At 66.0% G+C, this 22,665-nt stretch overlaps 1 protein-coding gene across 1 annotated transcript in view; it reads left to right on the top strand.

The window, feature by feature from the left end:
- CROCC2 (ciliary rootlet coiled-coil, rootletin family member 2) overlaps positions 1 to 22,665 on the top strand; it is a 64,894-nt gene that overhangs the window by 3,514 nt on the left and 38,715 nt on the right. The window contains exons 2-15 of the mRNA XM_029933511.1: positions 7,879 to 8,029; positions 8,931 to 9,079; positions 10,570 to 10,676; positions 11,999 to 12,146; positions 16,155 to 16,258; positions 16,780 to 16,971; positions 18,062 to 18,158; positions 18,234 to 18,323; positions 18,471 to 18,677; positions 18,990 to 19,189; positions 20,868 to 21,050; positions 21,510 to 21,654; positions 22,068 to 22,214; positions 22,415 to 22,561. Coding sequence (XP_029789371.1) covers positions 7,879 to 8,029; positions 8,931 to 9,079; positions 10,570 to 10,676; positions 11,999 to 12,146; positions 16,155 to 16,258; positions 16,780 to 16,971; positions 18,062 to 18,158; positions 18,234 to 18,323; positions 18,471 to 18,677; positions 18,990 to 19,189; positions 20,868 to 21,050; positions 21,510 to 21,654; positions 22,068 to 22,214; positions 22,415 to 22,561 — 2,067 coding nt within the window. The remainder of the gene's footprint in view (positions 1 to 7,878; positions 8,030 to 8,930; positions 9,080 to 10,569; positions 10,677 to 11,998; positions 12,147 to 16,154; positions 16,259 to 16,779; positions 16,972 to 18,061; positions 18,159 to 18,233; positions 18,324 to 18,470; positions 18,678 to 18,989; positions 19,190 to 20,867; positions 21,051 to 21,509; positions 21,655 to 22,067; positions 22,215 to 22,414; positions 22,562 to 22,665) is intronic.

The following is a 22,665-nucleotide window of genomic DNA, read 5'->3' as shown; positions in this document are numbered from 1 at the left end:
TGCCTGGGCACATAGAAGCAGCATTTTTCTTACAGAGAGGTGTAAATTAACATAGTTTGCATCAGTAAGAACGGTCTGATAGAAAAAAGCCACTAATACGGAAAAGGGAAGGAAGGATAGCTGGAGCAGTGTGCTAGGGACTGCCTGAGACTAGACGGAAGGGGAGGGCTGGGAGGGATGGGGAGGGGGGGGGGGGGGGGGGGGGGGGGGGGGGGGGGGGGGGGGGGGGGGGGGGGGGGGGGGGGGGGGAAAGGACTGGATGAGTGGGTAGTTGGCAAACATTTTTCAGGAAAGGGCCAGATAATATTTTAGGCTTTGCATACCGTTAAGTTTCCGTGGCAGCTCCTCGGCTCTGTGGTCGGAGCACGGAGGCAGCCGCAGACAACATGGAAACAATAGATATGACTATCCGCCAACAAAACTGTACTTGTCCACGAGCTATAGTTTGCTGAGCTGTGGATCAGAGGAGGGGGAAGAAGGGGTATGCGGGTAGGCGGGTGGAGGGACTGGCGGGCGCGTGGCCGTGGGCGGGCAGGTGGCAGACTGGAGAATGGCGGCAAGGACATTGCCCACACAGGGTGGGGATAAGAGTAGGTCCCATACCCTAGGACCTGGCCCTAGAGAGGAGAAGCTCCCCGGACTTGCTTTCCCGCGGGACGAAGTCCTACGTGCGCACAGAAGCGAGAGCCTAAGTGGGCAGCTCCGCGGAGCCCACCCCTGGGCTCGCAAGGCCCCACTGACGTAGGTTAGTCTGGCCTGTTTATGAACATGGAACCGTGCGTGCGCGCGCGCGCCTGTGCGCTTGGGCCGACCACGCCCTGCGCACGACCACGTCGTCACCCAGGCCGCGGCACGCGGTTCCTGTTGCTGTAGGGCTGCACCGTGTGTGCACACCGCGCTCTTTCCCATCTTATTCTTAACGGCCATTGAGCGGTTTCCACTTTGGCCTAGTGAGAACGGCACTGCCGGGAACGTCCTGGCACACATCTTTGGGGGCCTCGGTGCAGATCCCCGTCGGGTGCGTACCCAGCAGTGGGCGTGCTGGGTCACAGGTGCGCACGGCCGGCCTCAGCGGACACCGCTGGGTGGTCTCCAGAGGGTTGCACCGATTCCCAGTGTGGGAGGGGCTCGTGTCTTGCCAGCATGGCGCTTCCTTGTCCTTCCCGGTGACGGTAAGTGTACAGAGGCTTGCCTCGCGGTTTCAGCCGTCACGTACCTGGTAACTAATGAAGTTGAGGACATTTCTGTATGTTTACAGACCCCTTAGATACCTTCGTTTGTGCGGTGTGTGCTCGAAAAGTTTGCCCATTTTTCTACTGAACTCCCCTCTCTTTTAATTATAATTTTTAAAAAATCGTTTAATTATTATTAAGAGTAATTATTAAAGTAATTTAATTATTATTAATGATTGACAGAGAGCATGTGAATGGGGCAGAGGGGCAGGGGGAGGGAGAGAGAGAATATTAAGCAGACTCCATGCTCAGCATGGACCCCAATGTGGGCTCGGTCCCACAACCCTGGGATCATGACTTGAGCCCAAACGAAGAGTTGGAGGTTCAACTAACAGAGACACCCAGGTGCCTCTCTGTTAATTATGGAAGGAATTTGACTGTACAATCTGAAAATGAATCCTTTATGGAATACATGGATTGTATACCTCCTTTCCACTCCTGTTCTAGCATCTTCTGATGAGGAGTTCATAACTTTAATACAGCACAATCTGTCAGTTCTTTTCTCCTCCGTGCTCGTGTTCTGTGTGCTGTTGAAGAAACACACTTTGCCTCCTCCGAAGTCACAAAGATGTTCTTCTACACTCTTTCCAAAGCTTTCTTGTTATGCCTTCACACTGACACCTGCAGTCCCTTTGGAACCGACCTTGGCGCGGGGGGGGGGGGGGGGGGGGGGGGGGGGGGGGGGGGGGGAGGTGATGAGCATCCTCGTGTTCGTGTGAACCCCGGCGGGCCTCCCCCACCCGTTAGCGGAAAGCCCACCATTTCCCCAGCCCGCTGCCTGTGCCACCTTCCTCCCAAACAAGGTGTGTGTGCACGTCCGTGCAAGTGCACACGCATGTGTGTGGACATACGGACACACTTCCAGAGGTCACGGCCTCTCCCAGTGGTCAGTCCGCCCTCTGCCAACGCCTCGCCGGCGGAGTCTCCGCGGCTCCTCCCGTGTCTTCGATCCGGGGGCGCGCCCGTGCACGCGCTCCGTTCTTCCCACTGCCTCCGTGCTTCTGACTCTTCACTCCAAGTGGATTTTAGAGTCAGTGCGTCAGTTTCTGCCCAGTGAAAACTCTGCTGGGATCGGACTGGGGCTGCACTGAATCTGCAGATTAATTTGAGGAGAACTGACATCTTTACAAAACCTTGAGTCTTCTGATTCGTGACACCATCCACTTCTTCACTTAAGTTTTCTTTTTAAATCTTGCTCAGTGTGGTTCTCAACGGAGAGGTCTCGCACACACGTCTTGTTAATACGTTTCCCTGTAGATACTCAAGGTGCCAGGATGTTGTAGTCACTGTGTTAGTGGGAACAGCCGGAGAGGCTGGCCCCGTGCCCGCCCCAGGACCACAGCCCCCCTGGGTTCTCACCTCCCCTAGCGTCCGCCCCCTCCCTGGCTGCTTTCCTCACTCGCTGGTCTTTAGCAATACCTGGCCGTGGTAGTTTCCCCCGGCTAGCTCACGGCCCCCGAGTCCTTCCCGGAAGGTGAATTCTGTACCGCTCACATTTAACTTGTTGAAGACAGTTTCTCCATGCACAGGCTTTGTAGGGCCCTGGGAGCCCCCAGGAGAAGGGGAACACTGTGGCAGAATTTCTCCCATCAAAGAAGGGGGGAGGGGTTGAGGGAAGGTGTGTCAGGAGGTCCAAGAAGGGAGGTGGGCCCAGCGATGCAGTCGGGCCACGCCTCTGAGCAGAAGGGAGAGGAGTGTGGTGTGCCAGTTCTGGTGCCGCCTCGTCACTGATTGTGCCTAGTGTCCCCGTCTGTGTTATGGGGTGAGACAAACGGTCTCTGGGGCTCCCCAGGACCTGAGAGGGCCCACCCACAGGTCAGGAGCCGGACGGTGTGAGAGCGCCATGCCGGGGCAAGTCACTTGCAGGGCCCAAGCCCTTGCTGTCCCCGGGCGATCCGGGGACAGGGGCACTGGCCCAGCTCCAAATCCTCCATCGGGTTGTCCGGACGCAGCCAGGGTCACAGCAGAGCTGGTCCGATGGGCCGCAGGGTCCTCTCCCGCCTTGCTGCCTCAGCCCCACACAGACTCCGAGAAGCCACCGCACTGCCTTGCCTGCACTCTTCCCTCCGCCGGGACACCTGGCCGGGGCACCCTCTCTGGCTGTTGGAATGCACTCATTCCTCAAGGCGCAGCTCGCTGACCACCTCCTCCAGCAGCCGGTACGGGCACCGGGAGCACGGGGGCACGCAACACCAGGTCCTTGCCCTTCCCAGAGTTCCTTGTTATGAGTCATGTTATAGTTAGTGACTCATACCTTGGGCTGGGCTTTCAAGAGAAAGCCTGTAATGCCCTGTGTCCGGTTGATGCCGAGCACTGATGGCGCTGGGGGCTCAGGGCGGGGACGCAGAGACGAATGACAGGTCATGCCCCTCACCCCCAAATGCCTCGTCCACTGCCTGGCCTGGATCTCCCATTTACCATGAGTGAGGACCCAACTGCCAGCCGTAGGAAGCATGACCCTGCTCCTGGGGTGACCCCCGCGGCCCTCGAGGGCTCCCCAGATGCACAGGCATCTGGACGGAGCAGTCAGGGGCCAGGTGTCAGCCCAGACACAGGGCGGCTCTTCCCCCCACCCGGCCACCCAGGTAACCTGGTATGCGAGAGCCCCGGCCAGGGCTTCCCCGCCGCCGGCCAAGCCCGGGAAACAGGGCAAGCAGACGTCTGGTGGCTGGACGTGGCCGCAGGCTCTGTCCTCTGACGTGTTATTCCGGCCGCGCCAGCCGCCTGGGGATGCGGGAAGGCCTGTGTGGGCGCCGGTGCGAGAGGCTGGGGGCCGGCTGCGTGGGGACGGTGCTGGGACCCACACCTGAGCCTGGATGACCTTGAGTGAGCCCCCAGCTTCCTCAGGACGTGGAGGCGAGAACCTGGCCTTTCAGGGCCCGATCACGGGCGTGCAACTGTCTGCTAGGAAATCCTCAGCGGTGGCCGCCCCGCCTCCCCTGACCTGTGCGGGCTCACGGCCGTCACTCCCATCTCTGCGCGGCGCGGGCGCTGCTCCTTCCCCCCACCCCCGTAGAGCCGCCGGCGGCCACACGGCGGCGCTGTGGGAGCTCGGGGCCGACGCGGGACCCTGGCCGGTCCTCCCCTCGGCTCCTCCCTCGGCCGCTCCTGCCCCGGGGGCCGCAGCCCGAGGCCAGGACGGGTGCGTCGGGCTCCCCCACAGGCCGCTCTCTCCCAGGGTGACGGTAATCCGAGGTTCCGGGGCCCCTGGGCCATCGAACCCACCCTGGCCCCTCCGAGGGTCTCTCTGGCGGTCTGGGGGAGCCTCACCTTCTTCCATCTAGAAGACGCCAGGCTCCTCTTGCGAATCCTTCCTTCTCCCGCCCTGGGTGACAGGCTGTCTGTCCATGCCCCCTAGCACCCTGGATGTTCGCTCAGGGACTTGCGGACGCTGGTCACAGCGAGAGGCAGTAGGGAAATTACTGTATGATTTCCATTGCGGACCTGCCCCCTCTCCTCGTCCTCCCCCGCCCCCTCGGACCCACAGACTCCACACACACGCCCGCTCTGGGATGCCCCCTCCCATTTCCCAGATGAGAACCCGAGGCAGGTGGAACAGGGACCCATTCTCCTAACGGGGACTCCTCTGATCCAGGGGTGAGGGGTAGAGAGGTGAGCCCCCGTCGCCCCGTGTGCCGGTCCTCTCCCTCCACACAGCCACAACCGGGAGGGTGACAGTGATGAAGGCGCTGCTGCCCCCCTTAGGGCTGGGATCTAGGTCCACGGGCGGTGCCACGCGGGGGCTGTGACTTCGCAGCGGCCTTTAGCCAAGGTTGGGCAGAGAAGGCGCTGGGGACAGGAGGAACGGGCACGGCTGGGGTCAACTGCGAGTCTGAGGTCTCTTGTTAACCAGTGTCCAGCCCTCCGAGGGGCTGAGAGTCCCGCGGCGGGGGTAGGCTTCTGGAAGTCTCCCTGTGCGCTGGCCAGACATGCAGACGCCCCCGCCCCCCGGGCCCTGCCACAAATGGCCGGCCGGGAAGGAGGCCCCTCCGGCCCGCAGAGGAGACGAGCCGCCCGGACCTGCAGGGCCCCGCAGGTGGCGGCCAGGGGCTGCAGACAGGAAGGTCTTGCGGCCGGAGTGACGAGCGCCTCAGGCCAGACTCTGGCCGGGAAGAGGCGGCGAGCGGTGGCGTCCTGCCCGCGGGTTCGCGAGCACCGGGGCGGAGACCAGGCCTCTCCTCCTGGTCCCGCCCTCCCCCTCCAGCTCGTCCCCTGCTGGCCCCGCCCCCTCCCTGCCCCTGCCCCTGCCCCTCCCCCTGCTGGCCTTTCCCCTCCCCTGCTGGCCCCGCCCCCGCCCGCCTCCGCCCCTTCCCTTCCCCCTGCTGGGCCTGCCCCTTCCCCTCCCTAGGTTTCCACGGGGACGGGGCTGCCCCCCCCCACCCCACGGCCCCGCCCCTCCGCGCGCCCCCCACCGCGCCCCCGCGGCTCCAGCTGGGCCTCGGCCCATCGCCGGCACCCGGCCGCAGCTGGAACCCATTACGCCCCCAGCGCCTCTCGGGACGTCTCGGCTAATAAGTGACCCTCTGTGAATGTTAGGAATGAGTCAAGTTTATGCCTCACTGCTGCCTTCCCGTTAGCGGGTGGCGCCTCGGATGCCCGAGGGAGCGGGGGGGGGGGGGGGGGGGGGGGGGGGGGGGGGGGGGGGGGGGGGGGGGGGGGGGGGGGGCGGGGGAGGAGGGGCAGAGTCGTTGCTGGCCTCGGAGGGAGAGCTTCCTGGAGTTCGTGCTCCTTGCAGCGGGGCCCTGGGGTGGGTCTCGCTACCCCGCTGAGCCTCAGTTTCCCACGTGGTATAAAGGGTTCAGGGCAGACAAGGACTGAGCCCCTTTGGCTGCCTTTCCTCCGGGGAGGGCCGGAGGGGCGGTTGACCGTCCTGACACCAGTTCCTCCTCACTTGGCCCTGAAATGGAAGCAGGCACATCGTTCCCTGCCCCCAAGGCAGGCTGCCCACCCCTCACCCCGAGCAATACTGCAGGGGGGTCATCTGGGGGCAATGCTGGGTGAGGGGGCCTCCCAGCGCCCCCCCTCGCTGACTCAGCCTGATGACGAGCTGGGCCCCGGGGGGGAACCAGAACTGGGGCTGTCGCTCCAGCGCAAGGGCAGTGGAAGTCAGTCCCTGGCATTTGCTCAGTGGCTGCCGGGCAACTGGGCTGCTTTTGGGGACCAGAGCAGGGCCCTACCAGGTGTCACTCGGGGGCCCAGGTCTTGGGGTGACTCTTGGCAATCTGGTCCTGATGGAAGAGGCCTTGTGTCTGGGGAGAAGTTGAGGCAGTGTGTGCAGAAGAGACCAGGCTCTAATCTCAGGAAGAGGGAACGAGGGGGGCGGGGGAGGAAGGTACCAGGGCAGTGAGCCGGGCAGTGAGCCCGGCAGTGAGCCGGGCAGGGCAGGCGTGCACTCAGGAAGCCCTCCAGCCGGGCCCTGAGGCTCAGAGCCAGGTGAGCGAGACTGAACCTGGAGGAGGTGTTCAGGGAGAGCTGGGGGCGCTCAGCGGGGGGAGGGGACAGGCCAAAGGCGGCTGCTCCGTGGTCACTCACAGGGCCCCGGGCTGGGGGAGAGCTGGGGAGTCCTGGGGCCAGGAGCTGGAGGAAGGGTGGGTCTGGGCACAGAGTGAGGAGTTGGAGAGGTCTGGGAATGGGGCCGGGGAGGGAGGTGGTCAGGGGACCTGGCTGGCAGCCCTGGAGAGTCGTGGAGAGCAGACATCTGTCCCCAGGAACCCTGGGAAACATCCGGTGATCTTGTCACATCAAGGCCCCTCACGTCCTCAGTGAAGTACTGATTTGCAGGTCCCGGGAACACCCTTCCCATGACTGGTGCCACAATTAGATGCGGCAGTAAGGGCCCCCCATCTGGGCCTGGGGTCTAGAGACACCCCCAGGCCCTCCCCCAGCTCTGCCCACCTCACGGTGCAAAGACTCCCCAGGGCTGAGGCAGTGTGCCAGCTCGGAGCCCACACCTCCCAACACCAGCCTCTGGGCATCCGGGATGCTGGGATTTCCTGCCCACTTCCAGGCCTAGTCTGGCCTCTCCCACGGCGCTCAGCGGCTCCGGGGTGGCCAGGAGGGAGCACCGCCCTCACCCCCACCCACCCTTCACAACCACCCTTCGGTTCCCCCCCGACCTCTTCCAGGGCCCATTCATCCCCTTCCCGGTGGACAGGGGCAAGCCCCAGGCAGCTGGCCATGTCCCAAAGGGAGGTGGATGCGTGGTCCCAGGTCCTTACCAGTTACAGCCCGGGCTGTGAAGGTGGGGACTGTGTGGGGCAGGTGGGCAGGACATTGCATCCTTGGGCCAGAGCAAGGGCACCTGCCTCCCAGCGCCCTGCAGAGGTCCACTGGGAGCACCCAGCGCAGCCCTCCCGGGGGTGGAGCAGGGCCTGAGGGAATGCACAGTGACCTCCGAGGCTAGGCGCCGTCGGGGTCACTGGGGCTCAGGGCACTGCCAGGGCAGGGAGGTGCCCTCCCGCCTCACGGGTGGAGAAGCCAGGGTGCCATGGATGAACGCCTCACCCAGGCCTCTCCGGGCCACTTCGCTGCTGCCCGGGCAGAGCCCTGCGGTGGTGCCCACTAATTCCCCCGGGCTTGTAGGGGGTAGTTGGCAGCCGTCTAGGACACTGCCAGCCCCAGGTGTCCCTAGACAGCTGTTTTGCAGAGGCTGGAGGACACCGTCTTGAGTCCCATGGCCAGCAGAGAGGACCGGGCGCTGACCGTGCGTGGGGAAGGCTGGCCGGCTTTGCCCACCCCTGTGCCTGCCCGAATCCGCGAGATCGTGGCTGACAGCCTGAGGGACGAGCCGCACCGAGGTGACGGGAGGCAGTAGGGTGACGATGGGGGTGAGGGAGCCACAGAGCCCTCAGCTGGCATCTAGCTCAGTGTACCCAGCCCCCCGGCCAGCAGGCCCCTCCTGGCCTGTCGTCATCTTCCAATGTGAGGGGCACAAGCCACACCCTCCCATGGGGCCAGCCACGGGGCCTTGTGTCCAGGCCCATGGTGGGCTTATGGCTAGCCCGCAAGGACTGTCCAGTGCTGCGTTTGTGTTTGTGACTCGTTCATGACCGCCGGTCTGGACACTCAGGAAGCACAGACGCTGAGACACCCCCCCACCTCTGCTCACCCGGCGTCAGGCCCCCTTGGGCCAGCGCTTTGCAGCTGAGGAACTGGCTCCAGGGTCCCTGTGCCAAAGTCACCCAACTGGTCCGGCCTCTTGGCCCTAGCTAGTGCTGGTGACTCCCTTGTGCGTGGGTCCCAGGACCCCTTTCCATCTTAGGGGGTCCGTCGAGCCTCCCACGGGAACTGGCAGCTCACCGAGTGGGTGTTAAGGAAAAATAAACTCCACTGCGCACTTAGAACAGCAACTTCCTACTCGGATGAGATCCGGTTACCCCTGATCAGGGGGTGGGGGGGACACACCCCGCAGGCCTTGCCCACACCTCGCTTTAATTAGTTTGGGGCTGTTCTGGGGTCAAAGGCATCCATTAGAGGTAGGGGGTTGGTAGCACACCCACCATCCAGGGAGGGAGGGAGGCCTCCAGCGTCAGGGTCTCCCGGGTCAGAAGTGGGACCCCTCCTGGAAGATGGGGGCAGGCCAGCAGAGAGAACCCAATGGTCGCTCCACAGCCCTACCGTGGGGACAGGGTGCCATGGCCAGGGAGGTGGGGGGGCCGGGCCGGCCCCCGGGGCTGAGCCTGTGCTGCACCTGCGCAGGGCTGCAGGAGCCGCTGGCCACGTCGGCGGGGGTGCGGGAGGAGAACGAGCTGCTGCAGGCGGAGCTGTCCCGGCTGGAGGGCCTGCTGGCCCAGGCGGGTGCAGAGCAGGACGAACTGGCCGGCAGGTACCACGTGGTCAGTGAGCGGGTGAGTGTGTCACCGGGCATGTGGTAGGCAGAAGGTGGCAGACTGGCCTGCAGGGCCAGTGGGGAGGCCTGTTGAGTAGATGGGGAAACCGTGGTGGAAAGGTGAAGAAACCCGCCAGGCCAGACCGTCTGTCCAGTGTCTGCCACCCCGCGCCTGACGGCTCCTGAGGCAGGCCTGGGCTGGGGGTGCTGGGTGGCATGCTCAGAGCCCCTGGCTCGCCTGGCTCAGCCCCACCCCTGCAGCCCTCAGAGTCCTCCTTGCCCTACATGGCGGGATAGGTGACCCCGCTTTCCAGATGAGGAAACCGAGGCTCAGAGCAGGCCAGAGTTGCCCAGGGCTGTGCTGCCCGTGTTGGGGCTGAGACCTAACTAGGGTCTGGCCCTTTCTCCAGCATGACCAGCGGCCCGTGCCAACTGCCCAGGGGCCCCGCATCCCCGTCAGGGGCCCCGCATCCCCGTCAGGGCCGGGAGTACATCAGTGAGCCCGCCTGCCCTCCCTGGTGGTCTGCGGCCTCGGCCCAGGGGTGGGGGTGGGGGGCCTTCCTAGCACAGGGTGGGGACATGTTGGGAACCAGCCGTGGGAACAGAAGCCAGAAATCCTGCGGACAGATTAGTAAGCCTCATGAGTCAGAACTGAACTCCCAGACCCCGCAGCTCAGCGCGCATGCCAGGTCCCCTGGGCAGGCGCCAGGAGGGGCCAGGCCCCCCACATTACCCCCAAGCAGATGGGCAGGGCGGGGGGCAGGGGGGCAGGTGTGACTGCCTGGTGGGCGCCTCCATTCCAGCCGGCATCCCCAGCCCCTGCCCTGGCCTCTTGGCTCCGCTGGGCGCTCTGGCCTGCCCTCCCTCGTCCTCCTGGTGGCCTCCAGGCTCTCTGGTCTTCCCGTATCTCAGCGCCCACCAGCCTGCCTGCTCGGACGCCCCCAGCGTGCTCTGAGTCAGCACATCTAGGGGACGCCCCCAGCACCCCCTGTTCCCCTTGGAGCTCTAGGGTCACCATGTGCTCAGGCCCTAGCAGGGAGCCTGGAAGGGTGCAGACTCTGGGACAGGCCTGGTCCACCTTGGGTGACTCCCCTCCCCACTGGCCACTCACGGTGGGCGTGGTCCCTGCCACCTGCCGGAGGAGGCACTGGGAACAGATTCCAGCACAGGCGGTGGGCATGGCTGGAGGGGTGAGACCCCACACTTACCCCCTCTTAGCGGGGGCGACCCCCGCCCTGCTCTGCAATTCAGCCAACCCGCCAGGCTTGAACCAGGCCCCCAGGCCCCTCCTCCGCCAGCCGCAGGTGCTGGGCACATGGTCAGGGTGCGAATGGCTGCCCACCTGACCCACTGTGAGGAGGGGTCTGAGCGTCAGCAGACCCAGCCATACCGGACCCCTGCCCCTGCTGGGCCAGAGGGGAGCCCTGTCTCCTGCCTGTAGGGGGGGGGGAGGGGAAACCTCGGTGCCAGCGCCGCCTGCTGGCGAGGTGGGTTACAGTCCCTCTCCAGCTACAGGCCCGTCTGGAGACCACAGAGGCTCTGCTGCGGAGGTCGGAGCTGGAGCACAGCGTGGACCTGGAGGAGGCCCTGGGTCGTTTGGAGGCCGCTGAGCAGAGGTGAGCTGGATGGACGCGGCAGTCAGGGCCACAGGGACCTTGGCAGTCACCCCCAGAGGCAGCAGAGCCCACTGTGCCTTGGGGCTGCTGGCCAGTCTCTTCGCAGAGTGACTCTGAGTCAAATCTGCCTGGAGGATTTGGCCACAGGCCTGGAGTGGACAGAGCAGGAGGGGCAGGGACCAACCTGCTGTGGGCTCGGGCATGGGGGGCAGGTCCCCCGGGTCTGAGGGTCCCCCCGGCCCTGCTCTCCCACGTCCGCCTCCTCCAAGCCCCCGTCACCTGCCAAGGCTGCCGTCCTGGCCAGCACAGCGGGCAGGTCCCCTGAGCTGAATGTGGCCTGTGGTTGGCACAGCCAGTCCTGGGGTCCCTGTGGCTGCTGCCCTCAACCCCGCCCTTCTTCACACTCTGGCCTTGACTCCCAGGCCCCTTTGGCTCCAAGCCGCTCTGACTTCATGGTCAGGGGCGCATCCGTTCCCTGTTGGCAAGCATGGGTCATGGCCTGGCACCCCCAGGGGTGACCTCAGCCTTGCAGGAGTGGCCCCCGAGCCCCCAGGTCCCAGGACTCCATCCCTGCAAGGGAAGGGCATGCCTCCACACTGCAGGGAGGGCAGCCAGGAGGGCCGAGCCCTGAGCACCGCTGCCTCTCCAGACCCCGAGGAGGCCAGCACGTGTGTGGAGCACTTCCTGTTAGGAGCTCCGTCCTCAGGGACTCTGGCGAAAGAAGGAAAGTGCTGGGAAGCATTTTGAAAACCAGTTTTTCAAAAACAGCAGCGGGGGTGAGGGGGAGTAACAGCCCAAGAGGAGGTGAGGCCTGAGCTGCCGAGAGGAGCAGAGGTCTTTGGCGTGGCCCGAGCCTGGCTGGGCGGGCTGGCTCTGGGGGTGGCTCCACCCAGCTCGGCTCCACTTCAGTGGACAAAGGCCCCCAAGGCAACAGGGGCGCTGCCGCCTTCGAGGCATGGGGGGGCGTGCCTGACGCCCCCTCTGACCTGCCCTGCCCCTTCCTCCCAGGCCATCCCCTCAGCGCCCAGCGCTGCCCCTCTGAGCAGTTTGTCTGAGGGCTCCCCCTGCACTGCGGAGGGAGCCGGCCAAGGTTGGGGGGCTGTGGGCGTGGCCAGGAGAGCCCCGTGTTGTGGGCGGAGGGGGCAGGGGGCCGGTGTGGCACTCAGAAACGGCCCCAGGGTGAGGGGCCATCGGGCCCATTGCAGGCGGTCAGTGCCGGGGAGCGGCTGAGGCCTTCGCGCCTGTGCGGGGTCGGCCGGGCCCAGGGAGCCTTTCTCAGGAGCCCCCGGCCGTGGCCGAGCTGCTGTGGTGTCGCCGTCCAGGAGCACGGGACTCTGCCAGGTGAACACCCTCCTGCGGCAGCAGCTGGGGCGCATGAAGAAGGCCTACGACAGGCTGGCGGAGGAGCTGGCCGGGACGGCGGACCGCGGGCCCCATCCTCGGGCCGAGCCGCAGCGGGTGGACAGACAGGTGCCCTCCCGCTTCTGCCGTCTGCGGGGGACGCCGGCTTGGGCGCTTGTGGCTGGCGGCAGGGGGCAGGCGGCGGGGACCAGGACAGGGCAAGTCAGCTGTACTGTGGTTCCCCCCGGGAGCGCGGCCTCTGACCTCCTGCCACCCCGCATTTGGCGCTCGGTTGGGCCCTGCTGTCGCCCGGTGGGGGCCGCGAGGCAGGGAGGCCCCCCTTGAGGAGCGGCAAGCAGGAGAGTCGAACGGGGTCACAGGGCCAACTCCTGCCCCATTCCTGAGAGAGAAGCGGGTCCCCGCGGGCCTGGCTCCTTGCGGCTTCCTGACAGCAAGGGCAGGGGCCACGCCATTGCCGCCAGCCCTCGGCCAGGCCAGCAGGCCCCCGAGGCCTTGCCCGGTCCCAGCTCTGAGCCCCTGAGTCCTTCGGGGGGCCAGGGCACCGTGCTCCCGGCATAGCCTCAGCAAGTGGTCACTAATGGCAAACCCCCGGTGCCAGCCAGGGCGGATGCTCGAGTCAGACTTCAAGGACAGGTGGGCACTGAGTGACGAGAGGCACTCCTGCTCTGCTGTGTCACCGGCCCCGGGCCCCAGAAAGGGGCGTGGCGGGGGCGAGGCAGCCTTTGCAGCGACGGCCCTCCCTGAAGGGGTGCTCGCGTCCCCACAGCCTTCCCACTGTCCTTTGCAGGCGCCACTGGCGGGCTCCTCCCAGATGCTGCCTGGAAAACCGCCTCCTCCAGGGAGAGCAGAGGCCGAGGGGGCCCCTGCGGGCTGGGCCTCGGGCTGACCCCACACAGACACCCCTCGCAAGCCCATGGGTCCCTGCACTTACCGTCCAGCGGCAGGTGGAGGCTGGACCCCTGCGCCCAGCCCTCTGCGGCCACTGTTCCCGTCAGAGGCTGGCCGGGCCCTCCTGCCGCACGAAGGGGAGGTCACCAGGCAGGCTGCCCCCGGCATCGCTCAGAGGGCCACGTCCATCATTACAGGGGCGGGGGGACGGCGGGGCCCCCGCGTGAGGCAGGGGGCACGTCTGAGGCAGCCCCTCCTCCCCCCACGGCCAGGCTTGTGACCGCTGGGTGGAAACAAGGGCCCCGGATGACGGATCTCAAGTTCAGTAGGGCATTGGTTTCTCCAGGGTCTTCACTTCCCCCTTGTCCTTGAAGGCAGGTCCTTGCCCTTGAAGGCAGGTCCTTGTCCTGGAAGGCAGGTCCTTGCCCTTGAAGGCAGGTCCTTGTCCTGGAAGGCAGGTCCTTGCCCTTGAAGGCAGGTCTCATTGGTCGGCAGGTGTTTTCTCTCAGTGCCTTAAAGACCCTTCTTTGCCTCTGGCCTCCATCACCACCCAGCACTCCGCTCCCAGCGCCCCTGACCCTGGCGGGCGCCTCGAACCGGCCATCTGTCCTCTCCCCTGGCGGCTCGAAGACCCTGCTTGCACTTGGCTGTTCTGCGGTCTTGCTCGCGTGTGTCGGCGTGCAGGTGTGCTTTTGTGTGTCCTGCTTCAGGCTCACCAGGGCTCTGTGTCTTCCGTCAACTTTGGAAAGTAGCCCTTCCCTCTCTGAGCCCTGCCTGTGTTCACGCTTTCTCCTCCCCGACTCGGTGCCTCAGTCCGCGCCTGAACCATCGTGTCTGCTTTCTTTGTGTCGCCCTGGCTTATATTCTAGACAAGTTCTCCAAACACATGTACCTGCTCAGCAATTTTGTCTTCGGTGCCCGATTTCTGTTAGGCTTGCCTGCTTCACGTAAATTCCAAATACCATGTTTCATCTTTAAGAATTCTGGTTGATTCTTTTCCAGATAACTCCCCCTTAACTCACATGTTCGAGCCCCTCGTCTACTTGCTGATGCAAACGAGTCATGTTCTGCACTGTTCAGATTCCCGGGCGTCCGCGTCCTTTACGGTCTGATCCTGCGGCTCTTGGCACCTTGATTATAGCGCTGTTTCCTTGTGTCGTTAGTGATTTAAACATTTTTTTAAAACAAAAGCTGCTTATTTTTCTTGGAACTTTGTGAACGTTTTTTGAAACCTGGAGTGGACGTGGTGTCTTTCAGAGAGGATTTCCGTTTGCTTCTGATAGGTACCCGGGGCTCTAACAGTCTTTGGACCTGTTGGAATTGAAGCGAATGTTCAGCCTGAGTTTTATGAAGCCCCAGGTTCTGTGAATTCAGGCAGCATAAAGGCTGTGTGGCTCCGAATCCAGAGGAGAGATCTTTTCCTTCCTGTCTCATCACCCCGGCTCTGTCACCGGACACTACAGATGGGGAAGGGGTCCCCGTTACACTAACGTCCACCTCTCACGGCTCTGGAGGCAGGCAGCCCACGATCAAGGTGCCAGACCGTCCGTGTGCGGGGCTCCCCGGGTCGCAGACGGCACCTCCTCACTGTACCTGCCGCACGCGGTGGAGGGGGGCTCTCTGGGGGCCCTTTATAAGGGCACTGACTCCATCATAAGGGTGGAACCCGAGAGCCCCACCTCCAAGTACAGTCCCACTGGGGACGACATCTAACATAGGACTTTTAGGGGACGCAGACATCCTGTCCACTGTGCCTCCTCATGGTGTCCTGTGGGCCAGGCTGCGAGCACGTGTGTGTCTGGGTGTGAGCACGTGTGTGTCCTGGCCGGTCGGCTCTGGGACACCCTACACAGAGACCTCACTCATGAATGTGGGCACGCTTCCCCTTTGGATGGGCCCCAGGCTTTCCTCTGCGTCCCGTGAGCCTTGTGGTCAAGGAAGCACGTTCAGGTTGCTCAGTTAGGCAAGAAGCTGGCTGCTGATGTGCCTCTCGAGTTCCCGACCTTGGGGTCCTGGCCTCAGTGCTCTCTAGCACATGGGCCAGCGCCCCCATGTGTGGGCCGGCCCAGCCTCCTGCCTGAATGCTCCCAGCATGTGGGCCGGCCCAGCCTGCACTCAAGAAGCTGTGGAGTCTGGAACTGGACGCGGTGCTGGGCAGGCCCATCCAGGCGTCTGCTCCTTCATGTCACCAGGAGGCCTGTCAGGTCCCTGCCCTTTGCAGATCCCAATGGGGGTTGGGAGGCGCGGTGCAAGTGCACAGAGGACCCGGCCCCGTGCACGAAGGGGCTTTCCCTGCAGAAGGCATCTAGGGCTCAGTGGGGGGACCTCAGAGGCGGGGTCAGGATGGGGTCAGCAGAGGCTCCATGAAGGATGGCGAGGGCATGGGTCTTGAGGGCCAGCAGAAGGTGAAGCAGCTAGGAGAGGCTGCGCCGTGACGGGCAGGGGGCAGAGGGAGTGCGGGACAGCACTGGGCACGTGGTCAGCTCTCTGCGGGTCCCGGAGGTCAGCACTCAGACACAGCCCGGGGACCAGGGACGGGGAAGGTGGCGTGGAGATTCAGGATCCCTGGGCTTCAGCTCAGCTCCTGAAAGGCTGGTGCCGCTGGCCACACACGGCTCTGTCCCGTTCCTGCCCCCCCTCTCCCCTCTTCCCACCACAGGCCCGATGTGGCCTCCTGAGCAGGAGGCTCCTGGTTACTCCCCAGTTCACTCGGCCCCGTCTCGGCGGGCGGCTTCCCCACTGCCTCCCCAAGAGCTCTGAGTGGTAGAGGCTTCTGTGCCCCTGGCTGTGTCGGGGCCCCCCTAGAGTAAGAGCTGCCGCCCTGGTGCTGGAAGGGGAGGGCAAGCCCGTCCTCCCCGCCCCCCTGCGCTGGGGGGCGGCTACTGAGGGCTGCCGAGTGCCTGCCACCCCCGTGGGAGACCAGGCTGGGCAGGAGCTGGACGTGGCCCCCTCCCCAGGCCCGCGGGGTGGGGCAGTGAGCACTGGCCTCGGAGCAGGGGGTTGGCATTATTTGAGAACAGGAGCCTGTGGGAAAGGGGGCTGCAGGCGGTGGGCAGTGTGGGTGGGTGTGCTCCCCACAGCGGACCTGGGGGCGGGGCTGTGCAGAGCCGGGGGGGGGGGGGGGGGGGGGGGGGGGGGGGGGGGGGGGGGGGGGGGGGTTGCAGGCTGCGCTCCCTCGCTCCCTCGCACGCCTCGCACGCCCGAAGGGACTGAGCCTCTTGCTTGCAGGGCCGGCGCCCGCGTCCAGGGGGGCCCCAGGACCTCTTCCTTCTGTGGAGACAGGTCACCGCGCTCCGCATTCAGCTGGCCGAGCTGCGCACAACCACAGAGAGGTAACGGCGTCGGGCCCGCTGGGCGGTGGGGATGACGGGCGTTGGGGCCTGTCTGGACCTCACGCTGGCCCCGCGAGTGCAGTAAACAGGCGGGAGGGGCAGGAGGCGGGGAGAAGCATGAACGGACAGACCAAGGTGGACACGGGTGCAGGGAGAGAGGGCAGCAGGGCGGGCCAGCTGGGGGGCTGCTGCAGAGGGGGGTTCCACAGGGGGGACCTTCGGGGGTCCCCGATCCCTCTGGCACCTCACACAGGTCTGCCCTGGGGGCCTTGGGGTACAAATCAGCACCGCCATTCACACAGGGGGAGGGGAGGGTCAGAGGGTCAGTGTCCTCATCGAGGCAGACAGCCTGCTCTGTCTGGCGTGGCCCGTCCCCTGCTCCCCGTCCCCGTCTGTGATGAGGGGACAGTGCTCTCCTGGTGGGCGGCTTCTCCTGAGCCTGGCAGGGCAGGCGTCTGCGTGGGTAAGGAGCAGGCCAATGCTGGTCCGAGGCTCAGCGGGGTGCTGCTCTGGTCTCCCAGGGGACTCGCCGACCTGCGGGCGGAGGCGGCCAGGACGGCCGGGCGCCTGCACGCGGCATGCCTGAACCTGGACCGCACGCTGGCGGCCAGCAGTGCGGCAGGCGGCCTGGAGCAGCGGCTGCGGGCCCAGGTGCGGGAGACTCTGCAGCTGCAGGGCCGCTGGGACGCAGAGAAGGTGGCACTTCAGGCCAGGTGGGCGCTGGCAGCCCCGAGGGGGGGCGGGGCGGGGAAGGGCCACCCCACCAGGCCTGTCTCCCGCGGTGGCTGCAGGCTCTAAGACTCGGGCCATGCACAGCTCTGCCTCCTGACCTGTGCCCAGCACCCTGCATTCCCTGCTGCCTCTCACAGCCACAGTCACCCTGCGGGCTGCTCAGTGATGGTCCCCGGGGCACGGGGCTTACGCGTCCCTAACACCCCACCCCCACCCCCAGCAGGGACTGGCTGGTTCCCAGAAGGAGCCCTCAGGCCTCAGAGCGCATTTCCACAGAGGTGGGTGCCTTGAGGCAGAGCCAGCAGGAAGCCGGGGCAGGTGCAGGGCCCCCTGCAGTCTGCGAGTGAGCACGCAAGGTTCTGGACACAGAGTGCGTGTCTGCGGCTCAGAAATCTCTCGAGAGCAGCTTCAGCAGGAAATGGGGGACAGCTCCTGAGGGGAGGCCCCACCTGCTGCCCCGGGGGCACACTTCCACAGAATGAGGGGCCTGGGGCCCCCTTGGCCACTAGAGGGGAAGAAACCTGTCCGGCCCTCAGGGGCCCGTTAAGTCAGATGACCCCAACCCAGGGAGCAGGTGGCAGGGCCTGGGGTCTCAGGTGGCCCAGCATGGCAGCAGCAGGGCCTCAGCCGAGTGCCCTGGGGCTACAGAGAGGAGCCTGGGGTCTCTGAGAAGAAGGTGGCTCCCGGGAAGGCAGGGACAATAATGTCACCTGTTGTCAGACTTACAGCGCTGGAAGTGACCCAGGCAGAAGAAGCCGCTCAGCCAAGGGCCCAGAGGTGGCTCTTTGCACCTGCTGTGGCCTAAGGACGAAGCTGGAGAGCAGAACCAGGGTTGGGGTGGGGGTCTTGAGTGCTGAACTCTCATTCTGCACTTTGCTCCAGAGACAGTGGGGGCCACCGAAGGTTCTAGAGCAGGAGAGAAGCGTCTGATCAGACAAGGGACGAAGGCCCACTCAGACAGAGGCGGCCACAGCACAGGAGGGATCTGGATGCGGCCGGGCATCTTCAGGGCCGGCCTACGCTCTGGGCTTTGTTCTCGGCTCTGAGGACCCCCCTCCCCCCGACCCCCAGACTCTCTGAGCAGACGCTGCTGGTGGAGAAGCTCACAGAGCAAACCGCACAGAAAGAGAGAACCATCTCTTCCCTCAAAATGGAGGTTCAGAAACTGGTGCGTGGCGCTGAGTGAGGCAGGGGCGGGCGGGGTCCCCCCCGCGGCCCCGCTCAGGGCTCTGCTCGGCCGCAGGAGTCCCGGAGCCGTGGGGGCCCGCTGGCCGCGGACGCCCCGGAGGACGACGTGGGAGCCCTGCAGCGCATTCTGAAGAGCATCGTGGAGGTGCGGCCACCTCGGTCCTTCCCGCGGGAGAGCCACGGAGGAGCCGCAGGACCCCTGGCCGCCCAGCGCTGACGTGAGCGGGAGGGGCCCGTGTGGCCACAGCCCTGAGCTCTCTCCCCTCCGTCCCTTCCACTCTGAACCCTGAAGGTGGCCCAGGCCGACGCAGGGTGCCCCGAGCTGGCGTGGAGCGGCGGCCCTGAAGCTCAGGAGGCACAGGGCCAAGTGCAGAGGTCCGCGCGCTCTGCGTCCCCCCAGCGCGGGGCGTCCCCACCGCGGACCCACGCCCTGGACGCCCTGCACCCGGCACTGCGGGCCGTGCACAGGGCTCTTGAGAGGCAGCGGCGGCTGGAGCAGGTGGGCGGCCTTGGCCCACGGGGCCCGGAGGTGAAGCTGTGGCCTGGCCTCCACCGGGCGCAGCTGTGACACCTGGACAGAAGTGCCATTACAGGGCCTGCCCGTGGCTGGTCCTGGGGCCCCAGGAAGGGGGGCCTGGGCGCCACAGATGGGGGCCAGGGGTCTTTGAGAGGAAGGGTCTCCCTATGGCCTGACCCCAAGCCCTTCAGCCCCAGGGAGGGGGCACCCATCTTAAGTGCATTCCTTCCGGAGGGCCTGAGGTCAAAGGCCTGCCCAGGCCGCAGGGACTCACGCCGCACCCCTCCTCGGCAGGAGCTGGCGTCCTCGCAGGCCGTGGCAGCCAGGCTCCGGGAGCAGCTGTCGGAGGCCCAGCAGGAGCTGCAGGCCTCGAGGAGGCTGGTCCGGGAGCGCACGCAGGAGCAGGTGCGGGAGCAGGAGGGCCTCCTGCACGAGCTGGAGGCGCAGAGCCAGGAGGCGCAGCGCTGCAGGGTGTCCCGAGAGCTCTTGCAAAGGTGACTGCAGGGCTGAGTGGGGCATGCTGGGCAGTGGCAGCCTTGGGGGTGCTGCCTCAGGAGGCGAAGAGGGCCCATCCCTATGGCAGGAACTGCTCCTGGCAAGCCCACCTCCCTCGGCCTGGCCTTGTCCCTGCAGCCCCCAGCCTGCTCAGGCCCCTTTCCCTCATCTGGGGCATCTGGACGGCCACTGCCCAGGACGCAGCTTCCGGAAGCCCAGGCTGAGCGTGTGCCCTGCACCCGCCTCCCCACGGTGCAGCCCGGCCCCACTTCCACGCGCTCTCCTACCTCCCGCTCCCCCGACTCCCAGGACTCCTCCCAGGGGTCAGAACTGGCCCATGCATCCCTGACTCCCTTCTCTCTGCGTCGTTGGGGTGGCCTGACAGCCGTCCTGCCGTGTCCTGTGGGTCCAGTGGCCTATGGTGCCATTGGACGTGAGGCTTTCTGGATGCTTCCATGAGCATCTTACCGCCCTGGGGTTGGTGGGAATGGGGAAGGAGGGACAGGACTCCCTAAGGACTCAGAGTTCCGAGTGGGCTGCCTGAGCCAGGCTGTGGGAGGCCAGCAGGCCCTGGCTGGATGGGCAAGAGGGCCTTTGAAGCAGCCAGGACAGGGAGCAGGTCAGGCTACTTCCCCTCCTCGCCCCTGGGGCTGTGGGACAGCTCCCCGGGGAGGCCCCTTCTCTGGGTGGCCTGACTGCCCTTGGTGCTGGGACAGGAGGTCTGAGGAGAAGTGAGCCTCCGCCCTCCTCGAGTGGTGCCCAGGGAAAGACCAGCAGAGGAGCTGGCCTGGTGGGGACCTGGGGGGGCTGCAGAGGGCGCCCTGGAGGGTGGGCACCTTCCCAGGGGCAGATGGAGGCAGAGGTGGGGAACGCAGAACGGCACCATGAGCAGGGTGAGGCTGATGCGGGCCATCCCTCCAAGGAGCAGAGTGCAGGGGGGCTCGGGGTCACTTAGCAGGGGGCTTCGCCTTCTAAACCCACGGCTTGGAAGGGCTGGCCTGGCTGCGGGGGCCAAGCTGCAGCATTGGGGACAGGTGGGCAGGCCTCGGGGCCCCTGTGTCGGGAAAGGAGGGGCCAGATCCAAGGGGCACCTGGGAAATGGAGGCATCAGGGGCCATGGCTGGAGGGGGAGGGGCTAAGATGCCCGATGACGGGTGGCAGCAGAGAGGGCTCAGGGTGGGTCAGCTGGCGAGCACAGCTCTGCACAGGGCGCTAGACCTCAAAGGCCTGGGGCCCTGGTCAGGGCCAGGTGAACAGGACAAGCAGATGTGGAATTTGGGGAGGGGTCCCTTCCCTCCGGCTGAGTTCTGCAAGGACTAGCTGAGCTTGGCCCATGGTGGCAGAGGGCTGAGCGCAGGACGCCCTGGGCAGCAAGACCCTTGAGTGTTTCCGGGGCTCCCTCAATCCTCCAGAAAGGGACAGGCCCGCCAGGGGCCACCACGGCACGGCAGGCTGGCCTGGGGCCTGGGGCTGGAGGTGTTTAGACCTCTTTTGCTCCCCACCTCGCTTCCCCAGGCTGCTGCCCTGAGCGGCCCCGGGGACTGGGCGCCCATCTTGCCCTACCCAGGCTCCTGGCACCCGGCCAAGGCTTGACTACGCCCAGCGAGCGTCCCTCAGCTCCCCTTCCCTGGACCCACATCCTGGGGCTGCCCCAACCTCTGCCTCCCCTGCTCCCAGAGAGAAAAGGACACTGGAAACGGCGGTGGAGGAGATGAGGGAGAAGGCGGCAGGTGCACACGCAGAGCAGCAGAGGCTGGAGGCCGAGAACGCGGAGCTGCACGCGGGCCTCCTGCGGTGGGCGGGGCAGAAGGAAGAGCTGGTGCAGCAGGCAGAGCGGAACCGCAGGGAGCGGGAGGCCAGGTGGGCGGGGCCGGGGCCCTCGCGTCCCTCAGCCTCCGGTCCCTGGCCACCAACAGGACAGGGCCGCTCCTCTCCCAGACTTATCTACAGGGGAGGGGATGCCTGATGGGACAGCGGGGCAAACTGTTCTCCATACCCCCACACACCTGCTCCAGCCTCCCGCCCCAGGCCTCCTCCTCACCCCCCGGGGCAGATCGACCCCCCGCGGGCTCGGCAGCGGTGGGTGCCGTGAGCCGTGCGCGTGCACGTGTCCACACACACACCTCACCCGGGGTGTCAGGGTACGGACCCAGAGCAGCACCGCACCTCCAGTCCTGAAACAGGGCTCGGGCACCTCCTGGCCCTGCAGGGGCTCCCTGGGCTGCGAGGGATTGCAGGCCATCACCCCGCCCACTGTGTCCCCCTCATCTTGCCCTGAGGTGCCCTCACACTCTCTGCCTTCTGGTTTCCGGACCTCAGTCAAGGGCGCCTGGAGCAGCTGGAGGAGAAGGTCTCCGGGCTCAGGAAGGAGCTGGTGTCGGCCCAGGAGGCACTGACGTCGGCCCAGTTGCAGAGGGACATTCTGGAGAGCGAGAGGGAGGGTCTGCGCAGAGCCCTGGCCCGGGTACGCCTCGATGTCCGCTCTCTGCCACCATCTGCTCTGCCCCCCCCAGTTATCTCCTCCCCCTCCTGCGCCCCCAGTCCGTCCCGAGTCCCCAAAGCCGCGGGAGGCCTCCTGGGCCCCAGGCACAGGCACCGGCTGGCCCTCCCTGACCACACCTGCTCCTCCGCGCCGTCTCCCCTGGCCACCCTGTCACCTCTCCTGGCAGCAGCCTGCCTACCTGGGGGCCATCGTCTGCCTCAGAGGCCTCCCCACCGGGTCCCACCCAGACCTGAGCTTGCACACCTCCACCACGCGGGGCTCGCTCCCTCCCCAGCACCAACAGGTCTGCCCATGGGGAGGGTTCCCCCGGGCATCTGAAAGTCTCTTCCTGGCGTCCCTATCCGGGTGACCCCTGCCCTCCCTCCTGGCTCCAGGCCGAGTCCAGCAACACTGACCTGGAGCTGCTAGTGACCCGACTGAAGTCTGAGAGTGTGGAGCAAAGGGACTCCCTGGCCAAGATGGCTGCCCTGACCGAGGGGCTGGCTGGGGACAAAGGCGCCCTGGGCCACCAGGTCCTGCAGGTGAGGTGGGGCGGGGGGTCGGGGGGGGGCGCTGTGTGGCTGCTCCCAGGGCTGCCCTCAGAGCCCAGGCGCCCCTGGAGACCCCACGTCTCCCCCTCCCCCACTCCTGTACGGAGAGCGGGTGTGGGAGAGGCCCCGGGGACTTGGGTGCCCAAGGCGGGTGCCGGACGCAGACCCCTCCCTGTCCCCACCGTCGGCAGCTGGAGCAGGAGCGGGACGAGCTGAGGGAGCAGCGGAGGGCTCTGGAGCGGGAGCAGGCCGACGCCCTGGAGCGGCTGGCGCGGGCCGAGCGGCAGCTGGGGGCCCGCGGGCGCCTGGCGGAGCAGCTGCGGGGGCAGGTGGACCAGGTGAGGCGGCCTCGGGGCTCCGGCTCCGCCCCGCAGGGCTGCCCCCGCCCCCGTGGGCTGTGGAGGGCCACGAGGCTCGCTCGGAGGGGCAGCTGGACCAGGGC

Source organism: Suricata suricatta, chromosome 3, assembly GCF_006229205.1.
Source record: "Suricata suricatta isolate VVHF042 chromosome 3, meerkat_22Aug2017_6uvM2_HiC, whole genome shotgun sequence".
Classification (NCBI taxonomy): Eukaryota; Metazoa; Chordata; class Mammalia; order Carnivora; family Herpestidae; genus Suricata; species Suricata suricatta.
This window is presented reverse-complemented; position numbering and strand designations above follow the sequence as displayed.